Source organism: Syngnathus typhle, linkage group LG6, assembly GCF_033458585.1.
Source record: "Syngnathus typhle isolate RoL2023-S1 ecotype Sweden linkage group LG6, RoL_Styp_1.0, whole genome shotgun sequence".
NCBI classification, from domain to species: domain Eukaryota; kingdom Metazoa; phylum Chordata; class Actinopteri; order Syngnathiformes; family Syngnathidae; genus Syngnathus; species Syngnathus typhle.
In genome coordinates, this window is record NC_083743.1 from 15,606,507 (window position 1) to 15,633,863 (window position 27,357).

Here is a 27,357-nt window from a genome sequence, read left to right on the forward strand (position 1 = left end):
CTTAACAGAAAGAAAGTTATGCTGTGCCGTGCACAATCCTAGGTAAAAGTTCAACTTCGCTTGAGACCCCATTCTTCCATCTCCCGGCTCATGCGTTCTATTAAACCCCGAGACGCGCCCACCATACTTGGGGCCCCGTCGGTCGTGACGCTGGCAACCTTTGCCCAGTCCAGATCCAACTGTTGCATGGTTTGTCGAAAATATCCTCCCCAGTCGTAGTGCCTTTCAGGCTTTGTAGGGATGCCAGCTCCTCGCACATCTGAAAGTTTGCGGTAACTCCACGAATAAAAATAAGAAGCTCCACGGTGTCAAGTCAAGTTTATTTGTATAGCCCTAAATCACAAGCAGTCTCAAAAGGCTTCACATAGACAAACAATATTATTCTCATCAGCATCACCTGATCCAAAGCTCCCAAAAGGGCAAGGAAAAACAAAAAAAGAACTACCAGGGGAAAAATGAGAAACCTTGAGAAGGGAACTTTTCTGCTCGCATTTGGCCTTGCAAGCTGGCGTACTTGTCTTTGTGATGTGATTACTTGTCATAATGTCGGCGCAGGTTGTATTCCTTGAATACCGCCACCATCTCTTGACAGGCGAGACAAGCAGTCTTTTCTTTGAATTGAACAAAAAAAAAAAAGTGTGTCCACTGCGGGTTAAATACCCTCCATTCGGAATCAATTTTTCTCTTACCCAACCTTTTTGCCATTATTCCGTTCTTTCACGTTCTATGACTGGGTTATGGGTGGCCATAAGGGTAAAAACGTGCTGGGGCAAAGTGAGGTCGTAGTAGCAATTTTTTCTCCGTCTCTGGTATCGTTTAGCATTTATTTCCCGTCTCTGGTACTGTTCAGGGGGTCTGGTATTCTTTAGCTTTTTTTTCCGTCTCTGGTATTGTTCAGGGGGTCTAATGCGGAGGGGGGGCGTATACGGTCCGCGGGCCGTAGTTTGGGGACCTCTGACTTAAAGTATACATATTAATAAGTCTGAAGAGAAAGTTAGAGGGAGAGAACACCAATAAATGAGATTCAGAGGAGAAAACAAAAGTAGCTTACCAAGATTGCCTAAAGAATGCACATTGACGACAGGAAATTTCAAAAACATTTTAAATGTTTTAAAAGTAAAGAAAAAGGGTTTCTAAAATTGCTCAAATAAAAACTAGACTTGCCCCGGCACAAAAATATGTGCAAGTTTTTACACTGAGTTCATGTGCGCTGTTTATAAAAATAGAGCCCTATATGTTATAGCAAACCAATAAGAACTGAAAAATTCATGAGCCCACCCAAAAATTTAGAGAATCTATATATTCTGGTATGTTATTCTTCTCACAGCATACTTCTCTTGGGGAGAATTTAACACAGCTCAGTTGGTGACACATGAATAATTCCACACAGGTCTGGCCACCACCTCTCACCCTGGGCAACTATGTGGAAAAGAATCAAATCACTTTCTTTGTGTCTCATTGGTGATGTGGGTTTGGGTAGAGCAGAGCTGTGGAAACTGCTTAACCTTCCCACTCTTTTTCACCACCCCACAGGATGTCCCAAATTTTTTTAAGCTAAATCCTAATCGGAGTAAAAATGAAAAAAAAAAAAAAGTAAAATAAGGGCTTCTTTTTTCAATGCACTTCAAGATGTGTAGAACACAAACACATTTTTCCTTAATTAATACCAATAAAAGCATTTTAGGTTTTAGCTTGTGTATATTGGACATTTTTCTCTCTCTTTTCTAATTCTTTTCCATAGCCGGGCCAATCCAATCTAGTGGCTCTCGAATCTTTTCATGGATGCGACAAAGGGGGTGTAGAGAGGAAGATGAGTATTGTACACTATGCAAATGTTCTGGGACCAACCATTTGAACAGTAGTTTGTGTAGCTACATCCGAGTATCATTGATTAACTGCGTATGAACAGTCACTTCAAGAATTGTAAAAAGCATGTGAAGGAGAACTTTAAGAGACGTCTTAATAACACTTAGTTGCAAGCGTCTTTTAAAGCAAATATAAAGTGTTTGATGCATAGATCAGTTGGATTAGATCAATCATATTAGCGATGCCATCATATAAATTGAGCTCACAGTCTGATTTGACAAGTTTGGTAAACAGACTACAAACCCTGGAGGTATGTAATACAAAATGGCTGAATGACTTTTTATAGCTAGATCTTACAGAATTAGTTTATAGTCTCCTTTTTTAAACTAAATTGTCAGTGACATATTACCGTTTTTTCCGTGTATAATGCGCAAAGACTAATTTATTGTCCTAAAATCTGGGGTGCGCATTATACATGGGTACAAATGTTTTTTTTTAAATTTAAAAATTTTTTTTATTTTTTTAAGAAAATCATGGTACAACAAAACCAACAACAGGACTGACCGACAAAGTCGTGGAACAAAAAGACAGGGTGACATTACCAAAGACAGAAACCATACAGACATCATGACAGTAACACATACAATGATCCGACGGTGAGCGAGGGGCAGACAGGACTTAAATACAAAACACGTTACATTGATTGAGGTGACACAAGAAGGGAGGGGCGACGCGAACAGAAACTATGGCAACCTAGACACATAGCAAAACTGGGGACGAGACATGACAAATCTCCCTCGAAATAAAACTTGAAATCACCTTTCTTCTTGTTTGTTGTCAATCGCGCATCGCATTCAGCCATCCTGCCCAACACACTTAGTCAGTAAAATTCATAATTGACGACACATCGTTTGATGCGATGGTGAAATCCTTGATGGTGTGTTATTGTCAAATATTGTTTGTTTTTTAATCTCCATCGCGGACCGGACGTCATACGGAGGCAGTATGACTGCGCATGCGCACTATGGATCTGATGCGCAGAACGGATGCGCAAGACACGTCAGCTATATAAAGAGCGAGAGTTGTTTTCTTCCTATTAGTTTCAATTCACAGTTTAATTAGCAGTTTCAATCAGCAAATAACAAAATGCGTATTACAGGTAATATTTTATTTCACAACACTTTGCCTTGTTCCTTTCGTCTCTGCTGTTCATTTCAAACACGCTCCATCCGAACGCAATGCTCTTGTATCAGACGATTGCTCGATCACCTGCTCGTTTGCTGTCACAATGTACCCTACACAAATCCGAAACATTTGTTGCGGCTCCGAGTCACGACGAGGGGCAAGTTTTGGTTTCCAAGGGTGTTTTTATTCCTCTTCAACGTCTCTCCCATACAGAGCCGCCTTTTTCACGTCCGCACGCCTTTTTCACATGTCCGCACTGATCGCGGTGGTGCCTTTACGGGCAGTCGGAGAAATCAACGCCAAAAAAAAAAATTACATCCAGCCTAGTTAACACCATACCAAAGACTATAAAAATGGGACCCATTGCCTCCCTGCGTGTGTGACGATCATTGGGACTTAAAAAATATATATATATTAAAAAAAAAAAAAGAAAAGAAATTTGGGTGCGTATTATACATGGGTACAGGCTTTTTTCCAGCATCAACATGCCATTTTTAGGGTGCGTATTATACATGGGGGCGCATTATACACGGAAAAAAACGGTAAATATAAAGTGTCCTTCATTTGATTATCCTGTTACAAGATTACACATTACATTCCAGAATAATACACTATTTTCTCAGGAAGATGATGTTTATTATGAATTTGGAGGAAAACAAAACAGAATTTGTACCCTTACTCCAATCATTGCTTAAGCAAGTTGATCTATAAATGTCTGATGACTCTGAGGTTAAACTGTAAAGTATGAATCAAGTCACGTTTATTTATATAGCCCTAAATCACAAACAAGACTCAAAGGGTTTCACATGTACAAACATTGACAATTATTCTCAAACATCCCCTGATCTTAAACTCCCAGGAGGGCAAGGAAAAACTCAGAAAACCCCTGCTGGGGGAAAAATGAGAAACCTGGAGAAGAGACCACAGATGGGAGGATCCCCCTTACAGGATGACCTGGCTGCAATGGATGCAGAGAGGGCACATAGAACACATAATATAAAACAATCCAAAGAAAAAGTGAATGACCGTCCGAATCCCTAATGATGCTTCAATTGGCCAATGGGTAGAAAGTGGATTCCTTATTGATATGCCAGCATAGTAGCAAAAATATTCTCAAACTAATGAAGGAGCCAATTACAGAGCAGCACACTAAGGGGATTCCTGAGCCACACTGAGATACCTTTACAGACATCTGAGAAATGGGAAAAATTCACAATTGCTTCATTCTTTCCTGAGGGAATCTGCCTCCTTCGCTAGCTCTTCCTGCTGCCGCTGTCTTTGTGCCCCACTTTGTTCTCCTGCTTTGAAGATGTGCTCGTATAATCAGATGAACAATTAGGCTATCAACCATGGCCAAGATGCATGTTTTCTGCTGCTTTAAAAATGCTTTATTTACTGTATGTATCGAGATGTCTTTTTATTACTAGGCAATGGAAGAATCCAACCCTCCGTCCATTTTCTGAACCGCTCAGTCCCCACGGGAGTCGCGGGCGTGCTGGAGCCTATCCCAGCCGTCATTGGGCAGTAGGCGGGGGACACCCTGAACCGGTTGCCAGCCAATCGCAGGGCACACAGAGACAAACAACCATTCGCACTCGCACTCACACCTAGGGACAATTTGGAGTCTTCAATCGGCCAACCACGCATGTTTTTGGGATGTGGGAGGAAACCGGAGTGCCCGCCGAAAACATGCAAACTCCACACAGGGAGGGCCGGAGGTGGAATCGAACCCGCACCCTCCTAACTGTGAGGCGGACGTGCTACCCAGTTCGCCACGGAGCCGCCCGCAATGGAAGAATGTGTTAATTTATTTATTTTTAATGTAGGAATTTCTTAATTATACATGAGCAAGCAATCCTATGCTTAAGATGAGCTCAATTTTGAGCCTTGACACGTTCCTCTTTTTGCTGTGACGTCAGACTGCTTCCGCTCTGTCTCTTGCTGCTCATGTCTATTCCCTATTTGTGAGTCTTGGTCTAATGTTTCAACCACACATATCTACGATTAATGTGAAAGAAAAGAATAGGTCATTTCTGTCACCTTGGAGTTGAGGTGCTGCTGCGCTATGCCGTGACTTCATCTTTATTCAGAATTACTCAGAATTAAAAAGATAATACAAAATTAGGTCTTTTCAACTTTCATTGTTATTTCTTTGCAGCTGTAAATCAACCCTAACATGTTTGTTTGTTCGTGTATTCATTCATTCATTCAGTCATTCATGGCAGTGCTAGGAACAACAACAAATGTGCACGTTAAGACCCACTTCAAAGGTTTGCATTGTCAGGCTGCAGAACACTGATTACGTAATTGAAAATTTCAGATTTTGTTTCTATTTTTGGTAGATTAGATAATTAGATAATTAGATAATTAGATAATTAGGTAGGTAGGTAGGTAGGTAGGTAGGTAGGTAGGTAGGTAGGTAGGTAGGTAGGTAGGTAGGTAGGTAGGTAGGTAGGTAGGTAGGTAGGTAGGTAGGTAGGTAGGTAGGTAGGTAGGTAGGTAGGTAGGTAGGTAGGTAGCTAGGTAGACTTAATGTGTATCTGTTAGAGAAAAAAAAAAGACACTTTTTCACATGTCCAGGTTTAGCTAATTTGCGTTCAGTAGACTGACATGGAAAATCATGCAAAACAAATAATAAACAGCCGATGAAAGTGTCACTATATAAACAAACAAACAACAAACATTATTCATTTGCCAACCCAAGAGCATGAGCGTGAACACACCCCTAACCCCCGCGACGAGTTAAAAAGTCTCACAGCATCAGAAAGAAATGAACCCCTCAGGCTTTCCACGGAGCAAGATGGTGCCAACAGCCTGTCACTGAAGCTACTTCTCCACCCAGTGATGGTGCTGCATACTGTGTGGACGGGGCTGTCCTTGATGGACAGCAACCTGGCTAACACCCGCTGTTCTGCCACAGACATCAGATCAGGCAGCTCTGTGCCCACAACAGAACCTTCCTTCCTCACCAGGCGGGTGGGAGGAATCCCTCTCTTGATGCTGCCCCCCCAGTACGCCACCACAAAGAAGAAGGCGCCCGCCACAACAGACTGGTAAAATATCTGCAGCATAACATTGCAGACATTGAAGGATGCCAACCACCTGAGGAATTACAGTTGTCCTTTTTTGTGCAAACCAGTCGTCTTTGTCCTCCAGCAACACTCCAAGATATTTACAAGTCTGGATTATCTCCACACAGTCTCCATTGAAGCTTAGGACAAGGTCTGGGCCTCCTGAAGTCCACCACTATTTCCTTGGACTTGATTGTGTTTAGGTGCAGCTGGTTGGAGCTACACCAACTGGCGAAGCGCCGGACCAGGCTCCTGTACTCCTCCTCTCGTGCATCTCGAATAGAGCCAACAATTACAGTGTCGTCCGCAAACTTCTGAAAGAAGTGATATGGCTCAGGTTTTGGCAGTTATTTTGTTGGATGTAAACTTTGTGCGTTATGAATGTTTTTTCTCATTAAACTTCGTCGGCTAGATTCGCAATAAGATTTATGTATTGATCAATATACAGCTCTTTGGAGATTCTGTAATAACGTCTTCTGCCTCTGCCCTATCCTCCCTTAATAGAGTTATCCCTGCTCCTGCCTGTCTTGCAGTCTCTTATCATCTTTATGGACTCAATTCCTTTGTCCCTCCTTCCTACTCACTGCCAAGGTCACACTTCACTGTGCTTTCTCATTGACCTGGACTCTTTGCTGAATATCCGAGTCTCTCTTTTTACAAAATAGGGTTGTAAGATTATACTGATGCTGCATGTATCACCTTAAACACAGTATTTACATGATATACACATCATTTAACTCTACCACAGCTGCTAAATAAAGAAAAAGATGCACCCTGAATTAACATTTAATCAACAAATCTGTCATTTAAGTGTTTGTTTAAATGACTTAGCCAAGAATTTACCCATTCAGAAGATTTGGCCTCAATGTTTTCAGATCATACTTTAGATCCACACGCATGTTTTAAAAAGAAAATTATCACATGCAATGTAAAACTTTTAATGGACAGAAAAGAAACAAACTTACAATATTTTTGTGGGACTCTTGCAGACCAGGATTTATAACTTACAAGACACCTAGCAGAAATATACCCCTGTGCTCTACCCTTGCTTTGTGAGGCTATATTTAAGCATGACAATGAATTGACACACTGTAGTAGCTTTCTATTAATACCCGAGAGGCTGTCAGCAACCATCTATTATTAATATAACTCCTGCTTGCATTGCTCCCGCCCCACGCCACCCCACCCCTCTAGTCAACTGTATTTTTTTTCAGGTCACATGCACAGTTATGAAAGGTAGAAGATGTTATTCAGGGAGCATTCAGTCTTCTCTCAGTCCAATTGTATAAAACCATCATATTCACATAAGACTGTGTGTGTGTGTGTGTGTGTGTGTGTGTGTGTGTGTGTGTGTGTGTGTGTGTGTGTGTGTGCGTGTGTGTGTGCGTGTGTGCGTAGGTGGGTGTGCGTGTGTAAGTGGGTGGGTGTGCGTGCGTGTGCGCGTGAGCGTGCGTGTGTGTGTGCGTGCGTCTGTCTAAACCGCTTCTCCAAATGAGGCATGTCATAGCCCAGGGGTCACCAACCTTTCTTAAACCGAGAGCTACTTCCTGGGTACTGATTAAGGCAAAGGGCTACCCCATGCACGTCCAAAGTCCTGACCTCGGGCCAAATACGGCCCCCGGTCAGATTTCATACGGCCCACAGCTTCGGTCTTATAATATATTATTAATGGCCTGCCTGCACTGTCAAACTGAATAAAAAAAGCATGAAACTTGAAACTGCAATTCCTCCTCTTACCAAAGGGTAGCAGCACCACCACTCTCCGCTCTTTTCTGCCATGGCGACTGCAAAAAACACAAGGAAAGTTGACTTTGAGGGCCGTCGCTTTCAAGAGAAATGGGAATTACAATACTTTTTCACTGAAAATAAAGGCAATTGTGTGCAATTTGTAAGAAATTGTCTTGTTTAAGGATTTCAATCTAAAGAGACACTATCAGACTAAACATGCTAACACATACAACAAGCTAACAGGGAGTGACCGCGCTGATAAAATGAACCAGATCCAAGCTGAAGTGGCGTCACAACAGCGATTCTTGACGCGGGGCTACGAGTCAAAAGTAAATATTACTAAAGCAACCTATGAAGTGGCCATGTTAATACTGTTGATGTTATGAACCTGTAGACATGACACAAACTATTACTTTAAAGATTAAAGTCCCAATGATTGTCACACACACATCTGGGTGTGGTTAAATTTGTCCTCTGCATTTAACCCATCCCCATGTGATTTTAATCCATCCCCTGGGGGAGAGGGGAGCAGTGAGCAGCAGCGGTGCCACGCTTGGGAATCATTTGGTGATCTAACCCCCCAATTCCAACCCTTAATGCTGAGTGCCAAGCAGGGAGGCAATGGGTCCCATTTTTATAGTCTTTGGTATGACCCGGCAGGGGTTTGAACCCACAACCTTCCAGTCTCAGGGCGGACACTCTACCACTAGGCCACTGAGCTGGTATATCGCATCTTTCTGAAAGATATTGTAAATGACAAGATCAAAATTCACTTGTTTTAAGTTTTAATAATAACAGACAACTTTGCATTACTTAAAACTCGCGTCAGTGCTCAGGGATCTTAGTTTGGTCCGATCGCACAACCGCAGCGCGCCGGGCACTCACTGTCGCATTGCTTTAAGAGCGTCTTTGTGTTTTAGGATGGCTTTACTGCTCCCACTTGCTTTCTTTGGAGGCATGATTAGGGGTTAATACAATACTCAAAGTAACGAAAATACAATAACAACGGAGTCAGTAGGCATCCGGGCCGCACGGTCGGGTTTTCTCGGGTCCTCCCGGTTCATCTCGTGATGTTCGACCTCCGAATTCTGTTCGACAACCGAAGCAAAAAAATCTCAAATTCTTTGTTCGTATTCCGATTTGTTCGAGAACCAGGACGTTCAAAAACCGAGGTTTGACTGTAAAATAAATAGATGCAGCTCACTGACAAGAGCCGCTATTTGAGCTAATTTTAGAACAGTCCTGCGGGCGACTCATGCGGTCCTCACGGGCGACCTGTTGCCCGCGGGCACCGTGTTGGTGACCCCTGCCATAGCTGTCCTAAAGCAGTTCACCCTGAACAAACATTCACACTCACAATCACACCTAAGAACAATTTAGAATGCCCAATTAACCTACCATACATGTCTTTGTAATGTGGGTGAAAACCAAAGTCCCCGCAAGAAACCCACACAGGCATGAGGAGAACATGCAAAGTCCGCACAGGAAGGCTGAAGCCAGAATTGATCCCACCTCTGAAATGTGAGATGATGTGCACACCAGTGCTCCCCCATTCCTCTCTCTCAATCTCTCTATCTCTTTATCTCTTTATCTGTATCACTCTCGATCTCTCTGTCTCTTTCTCTATATGTATACCTTGCCAGTCGAATGTGTGTGTGTCAGGTCTAAATACCATCAGACATTTAACCACACGCTGAAGGAATAGGAGAAAAGAACCAGAACAGGTTTACTCGCGAGGAGAACGATAGAGAGAGGAAACTCGGTTACAATCTCCATCAATTCTGAGTTCTCACTCCACGTGCGCCTCTATTTAATGTTTTGGTTGCCCCGGTTACAGAGGCGTTGCTACACTAAAGGGAGGGGAGATTGTGTCTGTAGCAACGCTGATTAGCAAAAGAATGTAGTGTGGTGTAAATTAGCAGTTCATTGTCGGCCCGTGACCCCCGCAGAGTTTGTCCAGCTGTTCTTCTCCCGTTGTTGGCCGACTCGTCCGCGAGTGAGATCAGATAACTTCAATTGCCGCTTTCCTGTGGAACAATGCAACTAAACCTTTGCTAGACTTTATCTACTAGGAAAATTAACACGCAATAACAATGAGTAACTTGTCCTAAACACTTAAACAAACATTGAGTAAATATGGGATAACTTGTACGCAACTACTTCAAACCGTATATAACGCTTGACAAAGAAAAACTGTTCTGACCAACAACAATCTATGAACCAAATCAGAACACTTCGCCTATGCAAATATGCTCTGCTCATTGTTGGTGAAGACTTCTTACAGGAACAAAAACAGACACACATAACAAAAGGACAGTAAGGAGACATATGGCTGACAGGGAACAAAAGACATCTCTGTCACTAAAGAGGAAGAATTTAAATACCGTTTTTTTCCGTGTATAATGCGCCCCCATGTATAATACACACCCTAAAAATGGCATGTTGATGCTGGACAAAAGCCTGTACCCATGTATAATACGCACCCAATTTTATTTTTATTTTTTTAAATTAAATTGTCGCCCCTCCCTTCCTGTGTCACCTCAATCGATGTAACGTGTTTTGTATTTAAGTCCTGTCTGCCCCTCGCTCACCGTCGGATCATTGCATGTGTTACTGTCATGATGTCTGTTTGGTTTCTGTTCCTGTCTTTGGTAATGTCTATTTGTTCCACGACTTTGTCGGTCAGTCCTGTTGTTGGTTTTGTTGTACCATGATTTTCTTAAAAAATAAAATAAAAATAAAGAAATAAAAAAAAAAAAATTTTTTTAATTTAAAAAAAAAAATTGTACCCATGTATAATGCGCACCCCAGATTTTAGGACAATAAATTAGTTAAATTTTGCGCATTATACACGGAGAAAAACGGTAACAGGAAAGTCATAACATGCAAATGAAGAGGCTTTACTTAAATTATTCCAACAGTGTGCATATATAGAAGGTCACCTAGACTAAAGACATTGATGGAGTAGACTCTGCTAAAGACGTTGATGGAGTAGTTCTCTCTTGCTCAGCATTACAAACAACAAGGCTATAGAATAAAAATGTGTCAAAAGTGATCCTAGCTTCTTTTTTTTTGCCACACTGACATTTCATCTGGACTGATGTACTTTGTAGAAGCAGAACATACACAGTAGTGTTTCAGTCTTTGCTTATTTCCCTTGCTTTCATTCTTGATCAACTTGTATTCGGATTACCTTCTGAACATTGAATGGTTAGTGTTTTTATTGTATTTTTTTGAATATAGAATATTCACTGATGACTTGAAGACATTAAGGTCTGTGGCTGAATGCGTTGATGAGAATGGAGTAATTGCATGATCTAGTCCACAATGGTATTGTAGTTATGATTTCACCCCACATTCATTCCATGATCCTTCCCACAATGCTCTAGTTCTCACCATTTCCCCTCACATTTATCGTACTGCTCTACAGTTTCTCCATTCATTTATCTCTGCCTCAGCAATATTACCACTGACCCCTCTGCTCTTGTAGTAATGTCTGTGGACAAATTGAATGTCACTCTTTCCCTTTTACACCTACAGTATTTTGATAATTAGCAACTGGTCAGACCCCAAAGCAACGAAAGTGAGGAAGGATTTATTGGAACACTTAATCCAAATAACATTCAAACAAAAAGAAAGACTGGTAACATAAGGCATCACTAATTAGTAGGGAAAAGTACTAAACTAAGAATTAAAAACAAATGCACTACTGCAGAAAAGTGAAAATCAGCAATTTATAAAGAAAATATTTAATAAACAAAGCCTTGTCACATGCCTGCGTCACCGGACTTCCAGCCACCAGCACCTGCCACGGCTCGTTGGGCCCGCTCTATTTAAACCCAGTGAATCAAGCCAGTGGTTGTCAGTTCGTCTGCTTAACCTGCCCGTGACTCCACCGCTCACTGCGCTCTGCGCCTTACCCTGCCCGTGAAGCCACTGTGCCCTGCCAGAACGAGTCCCGTTGCCAACTTAGCTCTTGTTCTGACCCGACTCGCCTTGCTCTCTGCCTGTCCTGACTACTGACCAGTCCTTGACCACGTCCTGATCACCGCCTGCCTCAACCACCTGTCTGCCTCCGACTCCGCGCTGCGCTCTTCTGCTCAGCCACACCAGCCAGACCGGCAGTCCAGCGTTCCACTTCCCCTTCCCTTGTTCAATAAAGGTTCGTGCTGCATTTGGTCGCCCTGTCTCTGTTCCTGACAAGCCTGACTTATAAGTGGGGAAAAATAGAAACAAAGTTGAAACAAACAAAGAAAAACAACGAAAAGAGAGAGTACAGTAAAGAGGATTACCAAGACAACACTGGAACTTTCTGCTGGACCCAACAAGCAACCATCAACGAAAATACCCCTCATTGCTCCCTTAGCAAACGGTGAAGACAAAGAAATGATCTGACGCATTCCTGGTGTGACTCCAATTACGTGACTGGTGACAAATGAACCCTCCGATTGTCCAGATGACATCATTGTTTCATCGTATCATTGTTTCATAACACCGAATACCTCATCTGCAGTTCTTGTGAACTTCAAGTTAGTTGGCGAGTTAGAGTCACTCCGCGCACGATAGAAAAATATTGGTTGTGAAAGTAAGCCTAATATGCCCAAATTCCGACCCGCGGGACAAATACGACCCGTGTCTAAATTTACACCAGCCCAAAGCATCGTGTCTTAAAATCAATAATATGTGGCCAGCTAGCACTGTCGTGGGGACCTTCTGACCACGTGGTGCATGGACAACAAACTCCTGCTGAACGTCAGCAAGATCAAGGAGATTGTTGTTGACTTCCGGAAGGGTCACACCCAACACCTGCCAGTGACCATCGACGGTGCTGTGGTGGAGAGAGTGAGCAGCACCAGATTCCTGGACATCAGTGAAGACCTCTCCTGGACCACCAACACTGCATCACTGGCGAAGAAAGCTCAGTGCCGCCTGTACTTCCTGCGGAAACTCAGGCGAGCAAGTGCTCCACCAGCCATCATGACCACATTCTACCGAGGCACCATTGAGAGCATCCTCTCTAGCTGTATCGCTGTGTGGGGTGGAAGCTGCACTGAATACAACAGGAAGGCCCTGCAGCGCATAGTGAACACGGCTGGAAGGATTATTGGTGCTTCACTCCCCTCCCTGAAGGACATTTACGCCTCCCACCTCACCCGCAAGGCGACCACGATTGTGAGTGATGTGAGTCACCCCGCTCACACTTTGTTTGATCTACTGCCCTCTAGGAAGAAGTACAGAAGCCAGCGCTCCCGCACCACCAGACTCACCAACAGCTTCATACTTCAGGCTGTTAGGATCCTGAACTCTCTCCCCCCTCTCCCCCCTCCATCACGTCCTGGCCTTTTTGGGCCACGATGGCTGCTGTCAGGTTCAAAATCAGCAAAAGGATCAGCAGACAAAACCAGTGAGGCAGAATGTTGAGTCTTTTCTCGCGAGGAGTGCAACCAGACTTACAGCAGTCCAAAATACACTAAAGATCTGTCACACCCCTCGCTCTTTTTATTAAGGGATGCCCTATCTACAATGTGAGACCAGCCCCTAACAGGTGGGGGGGAAAGCATGGCCTAGTCTCATGAGAAAATAAAGGAGCGCAAGGACATAAACAAGTATTCTATGTGAAACAAGTAGTTACAGACAGGACGCCATGGGAAAGGAATGCAAGGACAGAATGTCATGTGCAGACATCAACAGAGTAGATTGAGCTATCAGCAACTTTCTTGGATTCCCAGAGGTGTAGAAGGTCAGGAAGCCCCAGACAGCATCGTATGACTTGTAGTGGACTGGTGGACGTCTGCAAGGCGAAACAGCAAGCATTCTGCGCAATAACTTATTAATAATAATAAGTACTCATTAGGGAACGCATGATAACATATATACACAATTTATCCAACAATTCCCCCCTGTTTATCACAAGTTCCCGGAGACCAACCCATCACCCATACGGCCACTTCAAAAAGATTTTGCACTACTCCACTTGCACTACTCCACATGTACTTTTGCGCTATTATACTGACTGTCTGCTCTATGCACAATTGCACCATTTCAACCAAGTTGCTCTTATTTATTCATTGTATGTCCCTTCTTGTTTTTACTTTTTGTATTGTTTACTTGAATGTTTTGTTTGTCTGTGGACCAATTGGGCGTAATATGTCTTGTCTCCACCGTGGGACAGTAGGAAACGCAATTTCGATCTCTTTGTATGTCTTGAGATGTGAAGAAATTGCCCACTGGCCATCATGTTTGTTTTAAACTCTAGGCTCCACTAATTGATCAGAGTCTGCAGACCTCAGAGGTTATATTCAATCGATAAAGCAGACTTTGACAAACACTAGTGCGCAAACACACAACAAAACTATTATAGATGATCATTTTGTGATTCTAAAGTATTTTGTTATGTATGAAGTTTAAATAAAAAAGATAAAATGGAGAATTATCTATAAATATCTCTAATCTGAAATGATACAACCTGGCCTGCTTACTGGAGTCAAAACACCAATATCTGCCTTCTCATTAATACAACAATAAAAATAATAAAACAAACTATAGATGTAATAAAAAAATGTAACTTTCATAAAATCGTTCATTTGTATTTAATTTAATATTTTAATCTTTAACTATCCTTGTAATGCAATAGATAATAATAATAATACAATAGATTTCCGTTTGCAATATATACAGACAGCAAAGGATATAGATACATATCCATCCATCCATTTTCTGTACCACTTTGTCCCCACAGGGGTCACGGGCTTGCTGGAGCCTATCCCAGCGGTCATCGGGCAGTAGGCGGGGTACACCCTGAACCGGTTGCCAGCCAATCGCAGGGCACACAGAGACGAACAACTATCCGCACTCGCACTAGAGTGCCCAATCGGCCTATCGAGCATGTTTTTGGGATGTGGGAGGAAACCGGGGCTCCCGGAGGAAACCCACGCGGGCTTGGGGAGAACATGCAAACTCCACACAGGGAGGGTCGGAGGTGGAATCGAATCAGCACCCTCTTAACTGTGAGGCGGACGTGCTAACCAGTGTGCCACCAAGCCGCCGTATAGATTCCTATTTACAAGGTAATTTAAAATTGTAATAGTTCAAGGAATGTCAAAATCTGGCCCCCTTTGCAAAACGTTTGGACACCCCTGAAGTAAGCAATGCATAACATAATAATCCCTCAATTGAAGCAATGTTTAAGTATCCTGCTAATCAGAAAAGGTGTGAAGCAGGGGGCTTTGCCCACTGGCCATCATGTTTGTTTTAAACTCTAGGCTCCACTAATTGATCAGAGTCTGCAGACCTCAGAGGTTATATTCAATCGATATTTCTTTAATGTATTCAGGTGATTTATCAGTAGCAGAATTTCGAGCCAGGACTGGAGTATAGTAATCCCTTGCTACATTGCGGTTGGTTTATCGCAATTCCACTCCATCGCAGATTTTTTTTCCAAAGTAAAAAATAAATAAAATTGAGGATTTATGGCAAAAAACTTGCCCACACGCCAGCAGAAGGAAAGGAGTGCCCACGCAATTGCAGTGCGTACGCTTGTACCTTGTTATAAAAAAACATTATAGTAAAAGTTGTTCTAAAAACATATTTACGGTATGTGTTAAGAATTTTCTATGTTATTTGTTATTCAGCCGTGCTTTGATTTGAGGTAGGGTGATGTATTTTGAAGGCCGTTTTCAGGCGATACCACTTCCTGTTTTACGTTCGCGTACATATGTCGGTTACAGTAGTACAGGAGTCATTGACGATGTGGGTCTCCTATCAAGAGAAATCAACGATGACATGTGTCTAACCTTTAGGACAATGTAGTATTGCTCCAAATGTTCGTTCAGATTCTTTTAGAAGTCTGTTTTCGTGTGTTAGCACGATCGCGAATTAGCATCTTTCCGCTAACTCGTTAGCCTGCTCAGTACTTCTTGTTAAGATGTTACACGCACACACGTATAATATTTATATTTTCAATATTTATACATTTTCTATATGTTATTTATACTATTAATGTATTATTTACATGTTTGAAACAATTGTTTAATGTTATAATATGCACTATACAGTATAAAATATGCACTTAAATGGTTTCATTGTGGTGTGCAAGGACTGGAGTCGGAGGCGGAGTGACAAATGACGGTGCCAACGGCAGTTGTTTTAATGACATTTATAATTATCTTCACTCAACCACGGGCCGACTCTTTTCCCCTCGAGATCCTAACACACCATAAACCAAACAGGAAACTCCCACACGTGTAAACCATCCCACCGGAACTCGGCAACGTGAACTTAGGTTCCGGGTGAATTATGTCAACCCACTACATCATATACATTTATTGACACACAAAACATGTACAAATACAAAACAAATGTACTGATGAGAGGGTGGCCGTACTTTGCGGATTTCACTTATTGCGGGTGGTTTTTGGAACCAATTATCCGCGATAAACGAGGGATTGTTGTAATATGTTCTAATATTTTTGTTCGGGTCAGAACCCTAGCTGCAGCTGTTTGATGCTCTTTTGAGGGAGCCCAATCAGAAGACCATTAGAATAGTCCAGTATACTGGAGATAAAAGCAAGGATGAATTTCTCCTGGTCCATTTGTATCATGCAACTATTCAGCCTGAAAAAGCTTTCAGCTGATTAAAGACTGTTTTAGTGACTGATTTGATTTGATTGCTGAAAATCTGTTCCGACTCGATCAGCACCCCACAATTTAGGATTGAGGGTCCACTGTCTTTGGAAATGAAGGACTTTTGGTGGACTGCCCATGTTCTTTGTGTACAAATGGTCATAAATTAATTTTTGTGCCACTGCAAATCTAGTCTAGCATGCTTGGGACAGTCCTGCACTCCTCTGGACATGCTGGCGGACAAAGCAGCCTCGTCTAGGACGCACCTGATAATTTGGTGAGAGAAAGTATACTGCGCTTGGCATAAAATTGGGCACATTATCATTTTCGTGCAATAGCAATGGTTTAGTTCGGCGTGTTTGTGAATTTGGTAGACGTACTACGCCTTACTAGGCCCACCAGTTTATCTGTAAATCTGGCGAAAAAAAGTAAACTTACTTCTAGACTGGAAAAAAGCAGGTCCACTTCCAGACGCAGGCGATTGAACATGATTCTGGTTTATTTGATCGAGGAGCAGACAGACAAATCGGGACCATGAGTGTGAGTGATAAGCGTGGAACAATCCCGAATCATTAATTGAACGGATTATGATCTTAATAGTTGTCTTGTGATTTAAAAGCACTTCCATCATTATTTGTGTGTGTGCGCGTGTGTGTGTGTGTGTGCGTGTGTGTGTGTGTGTGTGTGTGTGTGTGTGTGTGTGTGTGTGTGTGTGTGTGTGTGTGTGGAGGGGGTCCACAGCACTTCCGACCGCTCCCCCAATACCCCTGGTCGACGTAAATGTATTACTGGCATGTTTATCGGCTGATCAATAATACATTGAGCATGTTCAAGGGCAACATGCTGGGATAGATGGGCCTGACACTTTGAGAAAGGCCAGATTTTCAGTTTAGCAGTTAATGCTTTGGGCTTCCAAGTCAAGGCCGCCGCGGCGGCCCTGGGTACAATTCCCAAATTGGATGATAATTTTTTTCCGCATAATGTCAACAAAGGCAGACTCAGGTTTGCACTTTGAAAACTTCAATTTTGATACAAATGAGGGACACTGTGCAGCTTGGTTGGGAAGAGTCTACTTCCATGCCACAACACCACACAAAGGCACAAACGCCCCCGTTATGCCCAGCGTTATACCAGCGCAGTCTAGTAAAATACCTAAAGAAAAGAAACTCCTCCACCATTTGCATGGTTAGACTACATTAGACAGCAGTCCTTTTTTCTTTATTGCCAAAGACAATTACCTCCATTTTATTTCGGTTTTGCTAAAGAAAATTTTGTTTCATCTGGTTGTTAATTTACTCAAGACCAATGGTTTCCAAACTTTTGCAGGCTGGCGCCCCCTTGGCTCCCCAGTGAATTCCTAGCACCCCCCCAGACACATATGGAAACAAACACCTCTTTCTTGATATTTGGTATGCTGCAATTTGAAAAGAGAAAGGTTAAACACAAATGTGTATTTCACAACTAAAACCCAATTTAGTAAACCGATTTATTTTTTAGCAGTTTTAACTGTTTCAGCAACATAGAATGGTAAATAAACATTCCACCAGTAACCTTCGTTGTCTCACACTTAATATTAATGGGATGGATGTGCTTGGTGCAGGGACATAAGCTTCTCAACATCAGGCTGGAACTCACTAAGAAGAAGTTGTAGATCCCCGCGGTTAGTAATTTTCAGTCGGTTTCTTTGCTTGGAAAGAAGCATGGCGACTGCACTGAAGCCCCGTTCTACTAAATATGATGTTGGGAAGGCAATAAAGTACATCTTGACCTTGTTCCACAGCACTTGATAGCAGTCAGAGATTTTTTTTTTGTAACCAAAAATCTTGATATGACTTTTTGAACTTTGGCCTTGAACTCAAGATGATGTTGACCGCCAGAATGCGGTTTTTATTATAAGATAAAATTCTGAACATTACAAGCTTGAAATTACAAACCTGAGCTTTTGCTTTTGTAGTCTATGCTGTCGGATCTGACTGGGCCAGAGCGGCGTGTGGTAACCGGACCCTGATGCGTCGTCCACTGACTCGTCCTGCTGCACGTGTTGTGTACAAATCGTCAAACAAACGTCGACTTTGGACTGCCGCCCCCCTACCGCCCCTTTCTTCCTCACCGCCCCCCCAGATCTTTCCACCGCCCCCAGGGGGGCGGTACCGCCCACTTTGGGAACCACTGCTCTAGACAGTAACTCGACATGTGAATTGAATTGCTGTCACTTGACAACATTGGAAATGTACGTACCTGTTTGAAATCTGCATAGCCATGATAAGTGACATTGATGTTCTGAAGCGTTTGACCCAAAGTTAACATACAAACTGAACAAGAAGGATCCAAGGACTGACCCCACATCACAGCTATCTGATTTCTTTTAAAAGTTCCAATGGTCGCAAGAATTTTTCTTTCAGTAGGAGCTGAAGCATTTAGGACTGTCCGCTTTTAATCCCACCAAAATTGCCAAAATGTTCAACACTACCTTTTGATTTTTTATCAACTACCGAATTTTCTGCATCATAAAGTGCTTCGGTTTAAAAGGTGCAGACTCAATTTCTAGAAGGAGTGGAGCTCTTTACAAGCCCTAGGCTTCGTCTCCCTCCTTGCACAGTTATTGATATAATATGTGCTAAACAAGAAACTAAAAAAAAAAAAAACTAAACTAAATTTCCGGGACTCTCCTCTACTTAATCCACACATAGGGCGCACCGATTATAGGGCCGCGAATTTCGGTAAACAAAAGGAAAATATCACGGTAGCAAGACAGTGAGTTTGGTTGTACTTTGGTCTACTATTTTACCATGTACTACTGTACTGTACTCACATTGTCCGAAAGTCTATTGATCCGACACCGACTTTTCCGAGGTGCACTTGAACGCCTCCTCAGAAAGCGGGACACTTATGAGAACGCTGCACGCTCCTTTGCTGGTCTCGCGCTTAGGGAGGAAAACGGACTTACAAACCCCTTTTTCCCGTGACATTTGTGTGCGTTTATGAAACCCCAGGTGAGTTAGCAGACTGGCCTGTACACTTGGGGGAGCGAACATATCTTTGTTTACTTCCTGTTGCTGGTACGAGTGAATATAACTTGTATGGGATAAGCGCGTGGTTAATGGCTTCGCACGGGGTGCCGCCATGTTGTCTGCGTACTAGCGTCATATGTTTGTCAAACGTGTGCTTATAGCGTTAGAAATGTATTACTGTGTTTAGTTCAGTTGTGTACTATACGTTGTTATTACCGACACCGAGTGCCGTCGGCCAGCAGTGCACGTCTTAAAGCGGCAGTAACGCACTTATTGAATGTTCATTAAGGGTGGTAGCAGTAGTAAAGTTTATGGCCCTGTATATCAGTTGTTATTGCTTGCATTGTGCTATTGTAGTTGAGATTTCCTACATAGCTGTTTATGCATATGTTTATTAGATGATGTAATTTGACTGTCATAATCTAATTACATTATTTCCCTTTGTTTTCCTTCTGTATAGACCACACACACACATGCACACACACATGTACATACACTTTTAGAACACACATATCCAAACACACATATACACACATGTATACAAGTACACACTCAAACCCACTAACATACACTCCTGGAAACCTGTACACTCACTGCTGTTGAGAATAAAGTTGATGCAAGATTCTCTAACCGGACTCGTCCATAGTGCTCCATCCCTAACCACTAATCCACATCTTTACATGGTCCTTCGAGCCGGATTAGGGTTCCCCCGACACTATGGAATCAACAACTGATAGCCAGCAGCGGGAGTCGTCGGCCCGACCCAAGAGAGATCCTCGTCCACCTGCACATTTAGACCCATATGAAGTCACTCTTTTGCCCTCTCAACAACCTGTAGCCCAAGCCTCCTCTACACCTGTAGGACAACTAGGCCAGGTTCTGTCAACCAGAGCAAGGAGTTTGACAAGTTACCGGTCAGCTGCACATTCACGACGATCATCTCAGATGTCTAACGGTCTCAGTCTGCTCCAAAGCACATCAGACATACAAGCAGCTGCACTAGAAGAGGAGATAAAGGGTTTGGAGCTTGCAGACCTACAACAGGAAATAGAAGAGGAAAGAAAGGCTGACTTGGAGGCTGCAGCATTGGATGCCCAAGCCAGGGAAGGACAACGGCTACAAGAAGAGGCACATTTGGCTAAAGAGAGACTAACTAAAGAGATGGGGAGACGCAGGCGCTTGAAGAAGCTGGAGAAAGAGGTACAAATTGCCAGTCTTGTGAAGACCTACCTATCAGAGACGAACGATGATGCCGTGTCCACTTCATCAGCTCCCGCTACATTCTCCAAGCCGTCCCTGCGATCACAGCCACCGCGGGTGCCCTTCGTTCTCACCCAGCATCCACCTGTACAACCGCCACCTCCAGCGCCCGTTCAAATACCACCTCCAGCTACTGTCCCTGGACAGATAGTAGCACCACCCGCTAATCTCATCACAAATGCCCAAGCTAGTTTTCCTGTCAGCGCACCACCCATTGCAGCAACAGTAGCTGCATTTCCACCTGGACGTGTATCATCCTCGCCCGTCCTCCCCACGGTGACAAGCCATGCAGTTGGAACGCTACCGATTACAAGTCTCCCATCTCAATATCCAGGTGTTTCTGCTACCAGTATAAGCTTCACAACACCACCACTGGCAACTTCAGTGATGCCACCACCTCCTACAATGCCATTTGCTCAACCCATTACACCAACTGCAACACCCGTCCCCCCTGCACTGCCTTGGACCTACCCAGGCATGGAGACCTTGATTGCCACATCCTATGGCATTCCCAAACCAACACTTCCCTTCTTTGATAGTGGTAAAGAAAGCGACTTTGCACTTTTGAAGATGGCACTCGACAACTTGATGAACAGTCACACTCATCTCAGCGAACACTATAAATATCAAGTGCTCCTGGGTCAGCTCAAGCTCCCGAGTGCTCTGCAGTTGGCCAAATCATACATGTATGACCCGGCACCATACACAGCAGCAGTGGGAGCTCTGCAAGACAAATACGGACAGCCGAGACAACTGGTCCAAAGTGAATTAGGGGCAATACTCAACTCCCCAGCCATCAAATTTGGAGATGCTGATGCATTCGACTCCTTTGCCCTCTCTGTCCAGTCACTGGTCGGTATGCTGCGCACGCTAGAGGGACCTGTAGGTTACGAGCTCCGGTGCGGTTCCCATGTTGACCGCCTGTTAAGCAAACTGTCTCCATCCCAGAGAGATGGATTTGTGGAATATTGCCTCGTTCGCGGCATCCTGCAGCCCGGTTCAGAGCTCACCTACTCCCTGCCTGACTTTGCCGCATGGCTCCAGATGAAGGCTCAAGCAAAGCGTCTGGCCAGTCGAGCTACCCTTCTCTATAACTCTACCGGGCCTTCTACACCTAAGAGAGAACAGTTTCGTTCAAAGCCCAGAGATAAAACCGCATCAGTCTTCCTCTGTACAAGGGAGACAGCCACCAAAGAGTCCCCTCAGCCGAAGCCTCAAGCTTTCAAACTCAGCCCTTATTGCCCATTCTGTAACAATAAGGAGCACTATCTCAACTCATGTCTCAACTTCAAGAAACTGTCCCCTGCTGAGATTAAGAAGTGGATCCAGGAAGGTGACCGATGCTGGAGGTGCGGCCGGGCACACAAAGCTACAGCCTGCACGCTTAAACGGCCGTGTAAGACATGCAAAGAGAAACACCTTACAGTTCTGCATGACGCCATCCAAGAGTCTTCGCAGACAGTGCTGCTGGTTAGTAATCCAGCACCCACTATCTACATCGAACAGCCCAGAAGCCCTCAAAGAGTGCTACTGAAAGTTGTCAAAGTGCTTCTACATCATGGCGATCGCGTCCTTGAGACATTTGCAGTGCTTGATGATGGTTCAGAGAGAACGATTATCCTCCCTCAAGCTGTAGAACAACTACAACTTTCACAGCACCCAGAGACGCTACATCTTAGGACCGTCCAGCAAGAGGTGAAGGAGCTGAAAGGTTCCTGCGTCAGCGTTCATGTATCCCCTGTCTTCAAGCCAAACCAGAAGTTTTGCATTCGACATGCGTTCACCGCAGATAGTCTTAGCTTGTCTGAGCACACGTACCCAGTAGCAGCTCTCCAGAAGCGCTATGAGCACCTCAAAGGACTTCCCTTGACGCCTATTCACAGAGCACAACCTCTACTCCTCATCGGCTCAGATATGGCCCATCTGCTCTCACCAACACAGCCCGTCCGATCAGGCCCATCCGGCAGTCCCATGGCAGTCTGTACAAGGCTCGGTTGGTCCCTGCAAGGTCCGTCAGACATCATTCCAGTTGCTTCTCACCAGCCTTACTGTTTTCACATCGCCACTGAATCACCATATACAGAACTTATCAAGAATGTGGAACGCCTTTGGCATATCGATACAGTTCCCTATATCAGTGAGAAGACTGCAACCCGTTCTAAGCAAGACCAGCAGGCTCTCACCCTCCTACAGACAGCCTCTGAACGCGTATCTATTGACGGTACTCAGCGCTATGCAACTCCACTGTTGAGGCGTCAGCCAGCCATCCCACTTCGTGCTTCGCCGGCTGCTGTGATGCCCAACCTACGTTGCACTGAACGCCGGATAGCCAAGGACACAGCTCGAGCAGCTTCATACTGTGCGGAGATGGACAAACTACTTCAGGCCGGCTACGTTTCAGAGATCTCTACGGAAGAGGCCGAAACTGTCACCGAATCGTGGTATGTACCACACCATATGGTGCACCACAATGGAAAGGACAGAGTTGTCTTCAATTGTTCCTTCTCCTTCAATGGCCTCTCATTGAATGACCAACTCCTCCCGGGACCGACGCTTGGTCCAACCATGATTGGTGTCCTGATGCGGTTTCGATGTCATGCTGTCGCCATCAGTGGAGATATCAAGTCAATGTTCCATCAGATCCGCTTAATGCCAAAAGACAAACCTCTCCTACGTTTCCTGTGGCGGGACATGCAAAGAACGTCTGAACCACGGATATACCAATGGGAGGTGTTACCATTTGGAACAACGTGTAGCCCCTGTTGCGCCGTCTTCGCCCTGCAGCAGCACGTCAGAGACCACGAACCACCAGATTCCCCCCTCACGCATGTGATCGAGCAGTCCTTCTATGTCGACAATTGCCTTCACAGTGTAAGTAAACCAGAAGATGCCAAGGCTTTGGTCGATGACTTGCGAGCACTTCTGAGAAAGGGAGGTTTTGAGATCAGGCAATGGGCCAGTAATGTGCCTGAAGTTGTCGCACACCTACCCCCTGAAGCACAATCGACTAGCAGTGAGCTATGGCTGTCCAAGGCCAGTGACAACCTTCAAGAACCCACACTTGGACTGTGCTGGGATTGTTTGAGCGACACGTTGAGTTATAAGCATCGCTCTAACGAGCCTCCAGCTGCCACTCTACGTAACGTCTACAGCGTCCTTGCCAAGCTTTACGACCCATTGGGCTACATTGTGCCATTTACCACAAGATGTAAAGTGCTTGTCCAGGACATGTGGAAGGCTAACATTGGCTGGGATGACAAGATTCAACCATCTGAACTTCTCGGAAAATGGTTGAGTTGGGTGCAGGAAATTCCTACTCTGCAGCAACTCAAGTTACCTCGTCCCTATTCACCAGCCAGTGGAAATACCGTCAATGCAGCCCGTCATATTCACATCTTCTGTGATGCTTCAGAGCGTGCCTACGGATCAGTAGCTTACATGCAAATAACGGATGACAGACAACAAGTCTTCGTTTCCTTTGTGTTTGCCAGATCGAGAGTAGCGCCGCGTAAGCAGCTGTCCATCCCGCGTCTCGAGCTCAGCGCCGCACTTACAGGGGCACAGCTGGCGAAAGTGATCGAGACTGAGCTCACAGTAACGCCTGAGCACATCACTCTTTGGTCTGACTCCACAACAGTGCTCCACTGGATTAAATCAGAATCCTGCCGCTACAAAGTATTTGTTGGAACACGTGTAGCAGAAATTCAGAATCTTACCAGTCCATCTCAATGGCGGTATGTTGGTAGTCTACACAATCCCGCAGATGACATAACCCGAGGACTCACCTTGAAAGAGATGGTGCAGGATCACCGCTGGAACAAAGGTCCACATTTCCTCCTTTTGCCGGAGAGTGAGTGGCCCATCATGCCCTCATCTGAGGCAGAAGCAGACACTACCGAGTTAAGGAAGTCAGCCTTCGTGGGAGCAGTCTCCAGCGCCTTGCCCACACAACATCCTGACCTGAGTAAATTCTCCACTTGGCAAGAGCTACTTCAGGAAACCGCTAGCTCCCTTCATGGGGCGGCCAACACTAACACCACAGCAAAGTGTTCAGCAACAGATTTTCTTCAAGCAGAGAAGCTTCTGCTTCAAAAGGCCCAAGAAGACTGCTTTGTTGAGGAATTGAGAGCCCTCAAAGTTGGACGTGCTCTTCCTGTAAACAGTCATCTTATATCCCTGTCACCAGAATACGACAAAACCACAGAGCTACTGAGAGTCGGTGGTAGATTGTGGCATGCTGAAGGACTAGACCTGGATACCATCCACCCAGTCATCATGGACCCAAGTCATCATGTGACTAAGCTCATCATTAAGAATGCGGATGATTCTCTACTGCACCCGGGACCAGAACGCGTGCTTGCTGAGCTCAGACGCCGGTTTTGGATAATTCGTGGTCGAGAGGCCATTAGAAAGCATCAATATTCATGCCTGGAGTGTCGACGATGGAGAGCAAAACCGGATGTACCGAAGATGGCTGATTACCCGCCAGCTCGACTACGACTCTATAAGCCACCATTCTATTCAACAGGAGTTGACTGCTTTGGACCCTTTCAAGTGAGGATCGGTCGCCGCACTGAGAAAAGGTGGGGTATAGTGTATAAGTGCATGACAACTCGCTCAGTACACCTGGATCTGTTGGAGAGCCTGGACACGGACGCTTTCCTGTTATCTTTGAGAAGATTCATATCTCGACGTGGGAGACCATTTGAGCTTCTCATGGACAATGGCACCAACTTTGTTGGTGGTGAGAGGGAGTTGCGTGAAGCCGTTGTTGCCATGGCACCTGAGTTGAAAGACCAACTTGCTGAACAGCAAATATCCTTCCGATTCAATCCTCCTAGTGCGCCGCACTTTGGTGGCACATGGGAGAGGGAAGTGAGATCAATCAAGTCCGCACTCCGTGTTGTCCTTAGAGACCAGACTGTTCCTGAATCTGTCCTTATGACAACTCTAGTGGAAGTTGAAGGGATATTAAATGCAAAACCACTCGGCTATTTGTCATCAGATGCCTCGGATCCTGATCCAGTCACACCTAACCTCCTCCTAATGGGTCGTCATGATTCATCCCTTCCTCAAGCTGTCTATGACCCCAGTGACCTAGGAAGGAGACGATGGAGGCACAGCCAATTCATCGCCGATCGTTTCTGGGCATCCTTCATCAGTCACTACCTTCCAGGGCTTCAAGAGCGTAGTAAGTGGAGGAAAGATGGTAAGGCACTCTCCATAGGCGACGTTGTCCTGATCGTGGATCCTCAACTCCCCCGCGCATCATGGCCCGTTGGTCGGATTACCCTGACGCATCCAGGAGCAGATGGACGCATTCGGACTGCCACGGTCCAGGTAAAAGACCGCATCTATGTTCGTCCTGTCGCCAGACTCATTCTTCTTCCAGCTGTTGACGACAAGGACGAAGAAGGGACTACCAAATAGACTTTCTCCCATTGATTCAACTGCCACGTGGACAGTTGGGGGCGGCTTTGTCCGAAAGTCTATTGATCCGACACCGACTTTTCCGAGGTGCACTTGAACGCCTCCTCAGAAAGCGGGACACTTATGAGAACGCTGCACGCTCCTTTGCTGGTCTCGCGCTTAGGGAGGAAAACGGACTCACAAACCCCTTTTTCCCGTGACATTTGTGTGCGTTTATGAAACCCCAGGTGAGTTAGCAGACTGGCCTGTACACTTGGGGGAGCGAACATATCTTTGTTTACTTCCTGTTGCTGGTACGAGTGAATATAACTTGTATGGGATAAGCGCGTGGTTAATGGCTTCGCACGGGGTGCCGCCATGTTGTCTGCGTACTAGCGTCATATGTTTGTCAAACGTGTGCTTATAGCAGTGCTTCTCAATTATTTTCTGTTACGCCCCCCCCTAGCAAGAAGAAAACTATTCGCGCCCCCCCTCCCCACCGTGACTATCCTAACTTGTCTTGTAAGTCGTAAAATGTTGCACTGTCGCAAACGTGACAGAAGTAACAATGAGAGCGCCACTACCCCCTGCTGTAGTAAACGCGCAATTACACTTTATTCTAGTACTGCCAAAAAAAAAGCCTGTTCCCCAGGGTCACACGCGCCCCCCCAGGAATAGCACCGCGCCCCCCAAGGGGGGCGCGCCCCACTATTTGAGAAGCACTGGCTTATAGCGTTAGAAATGTATTACTGTGTTTAGTTCAGTTGTGTACTATACGTTGTTATTACCGACACCGAGTGCCGTCGGCCAGCAGTGCACGTCTTAAAGCGGCAGTAACGCACTTATTGAATGTTCATTAAGGGTGGTAGCAGTAGTAAAGTTTATGGCCCTGTATATCAGTTGTTATTGCTTGCATTGTGCTATTGTAGTTGAGATTTCCTACATAGCTGTTTATGCATATGTTTATTAGATGATGTAATTTGACTGTCATAATCTAATTACATTATTTCCCTTTGTTTTCCTTCTGTATAGACCACACACACACATGCACACACACATGTACATACACTTTTAGAACACACATATCCAAACACACATATACACACATGTATACAAGTACACACTCAAACCCACTAACATACACTCCTGGAAACCTGTACACTCACTGCTGTTGAGAATAAAGTTGATGCAAGATTCTCTAACCGGACTCGTCCATAGTGCTCCATCCCTAACCACTAATCCACATCTTTACACACATTATTGTT

At 44.6% G+C, this 27,357-nt stretch overlaps 1 protein-coding gene across 4 annotated transcripts in view; it reads left to right on the forward strand.

Annotated features, from left to right (window-relative positions):
* Positions 1-27,357, forward strand: part of LOC133155652 (melatonin receptor type 1B-like) — a 64,427-nt gene that overhangs the window by 14,766 nt on the left and 22,304 nt on the right. The window contains exons 1-2 of one of the 4 annotated variants that reach the window (XR_009714710.1): positions 19,231-26,340; positions 27,125-27,294. The exons of 1 other annotated variant lie outside the window; for it this stretch is intronic. Coding sequence is in view for 1 of the 3 variants with exons in the window: in XM_061281137.1 (XP_061137121.1) it covers positions 20,141-26,113 (5,973 nt within the window). In the remaining 2 variants the exon portion in view is untranslated. Of the gene's footprint in view, positions 1-19,230; positions 27,295-27,357 lie in introns of those variants that run through there. 2 more of the 4 variants (XM_061281137.1, XM_061281139.1) reach the window with 2 other exon arrangements.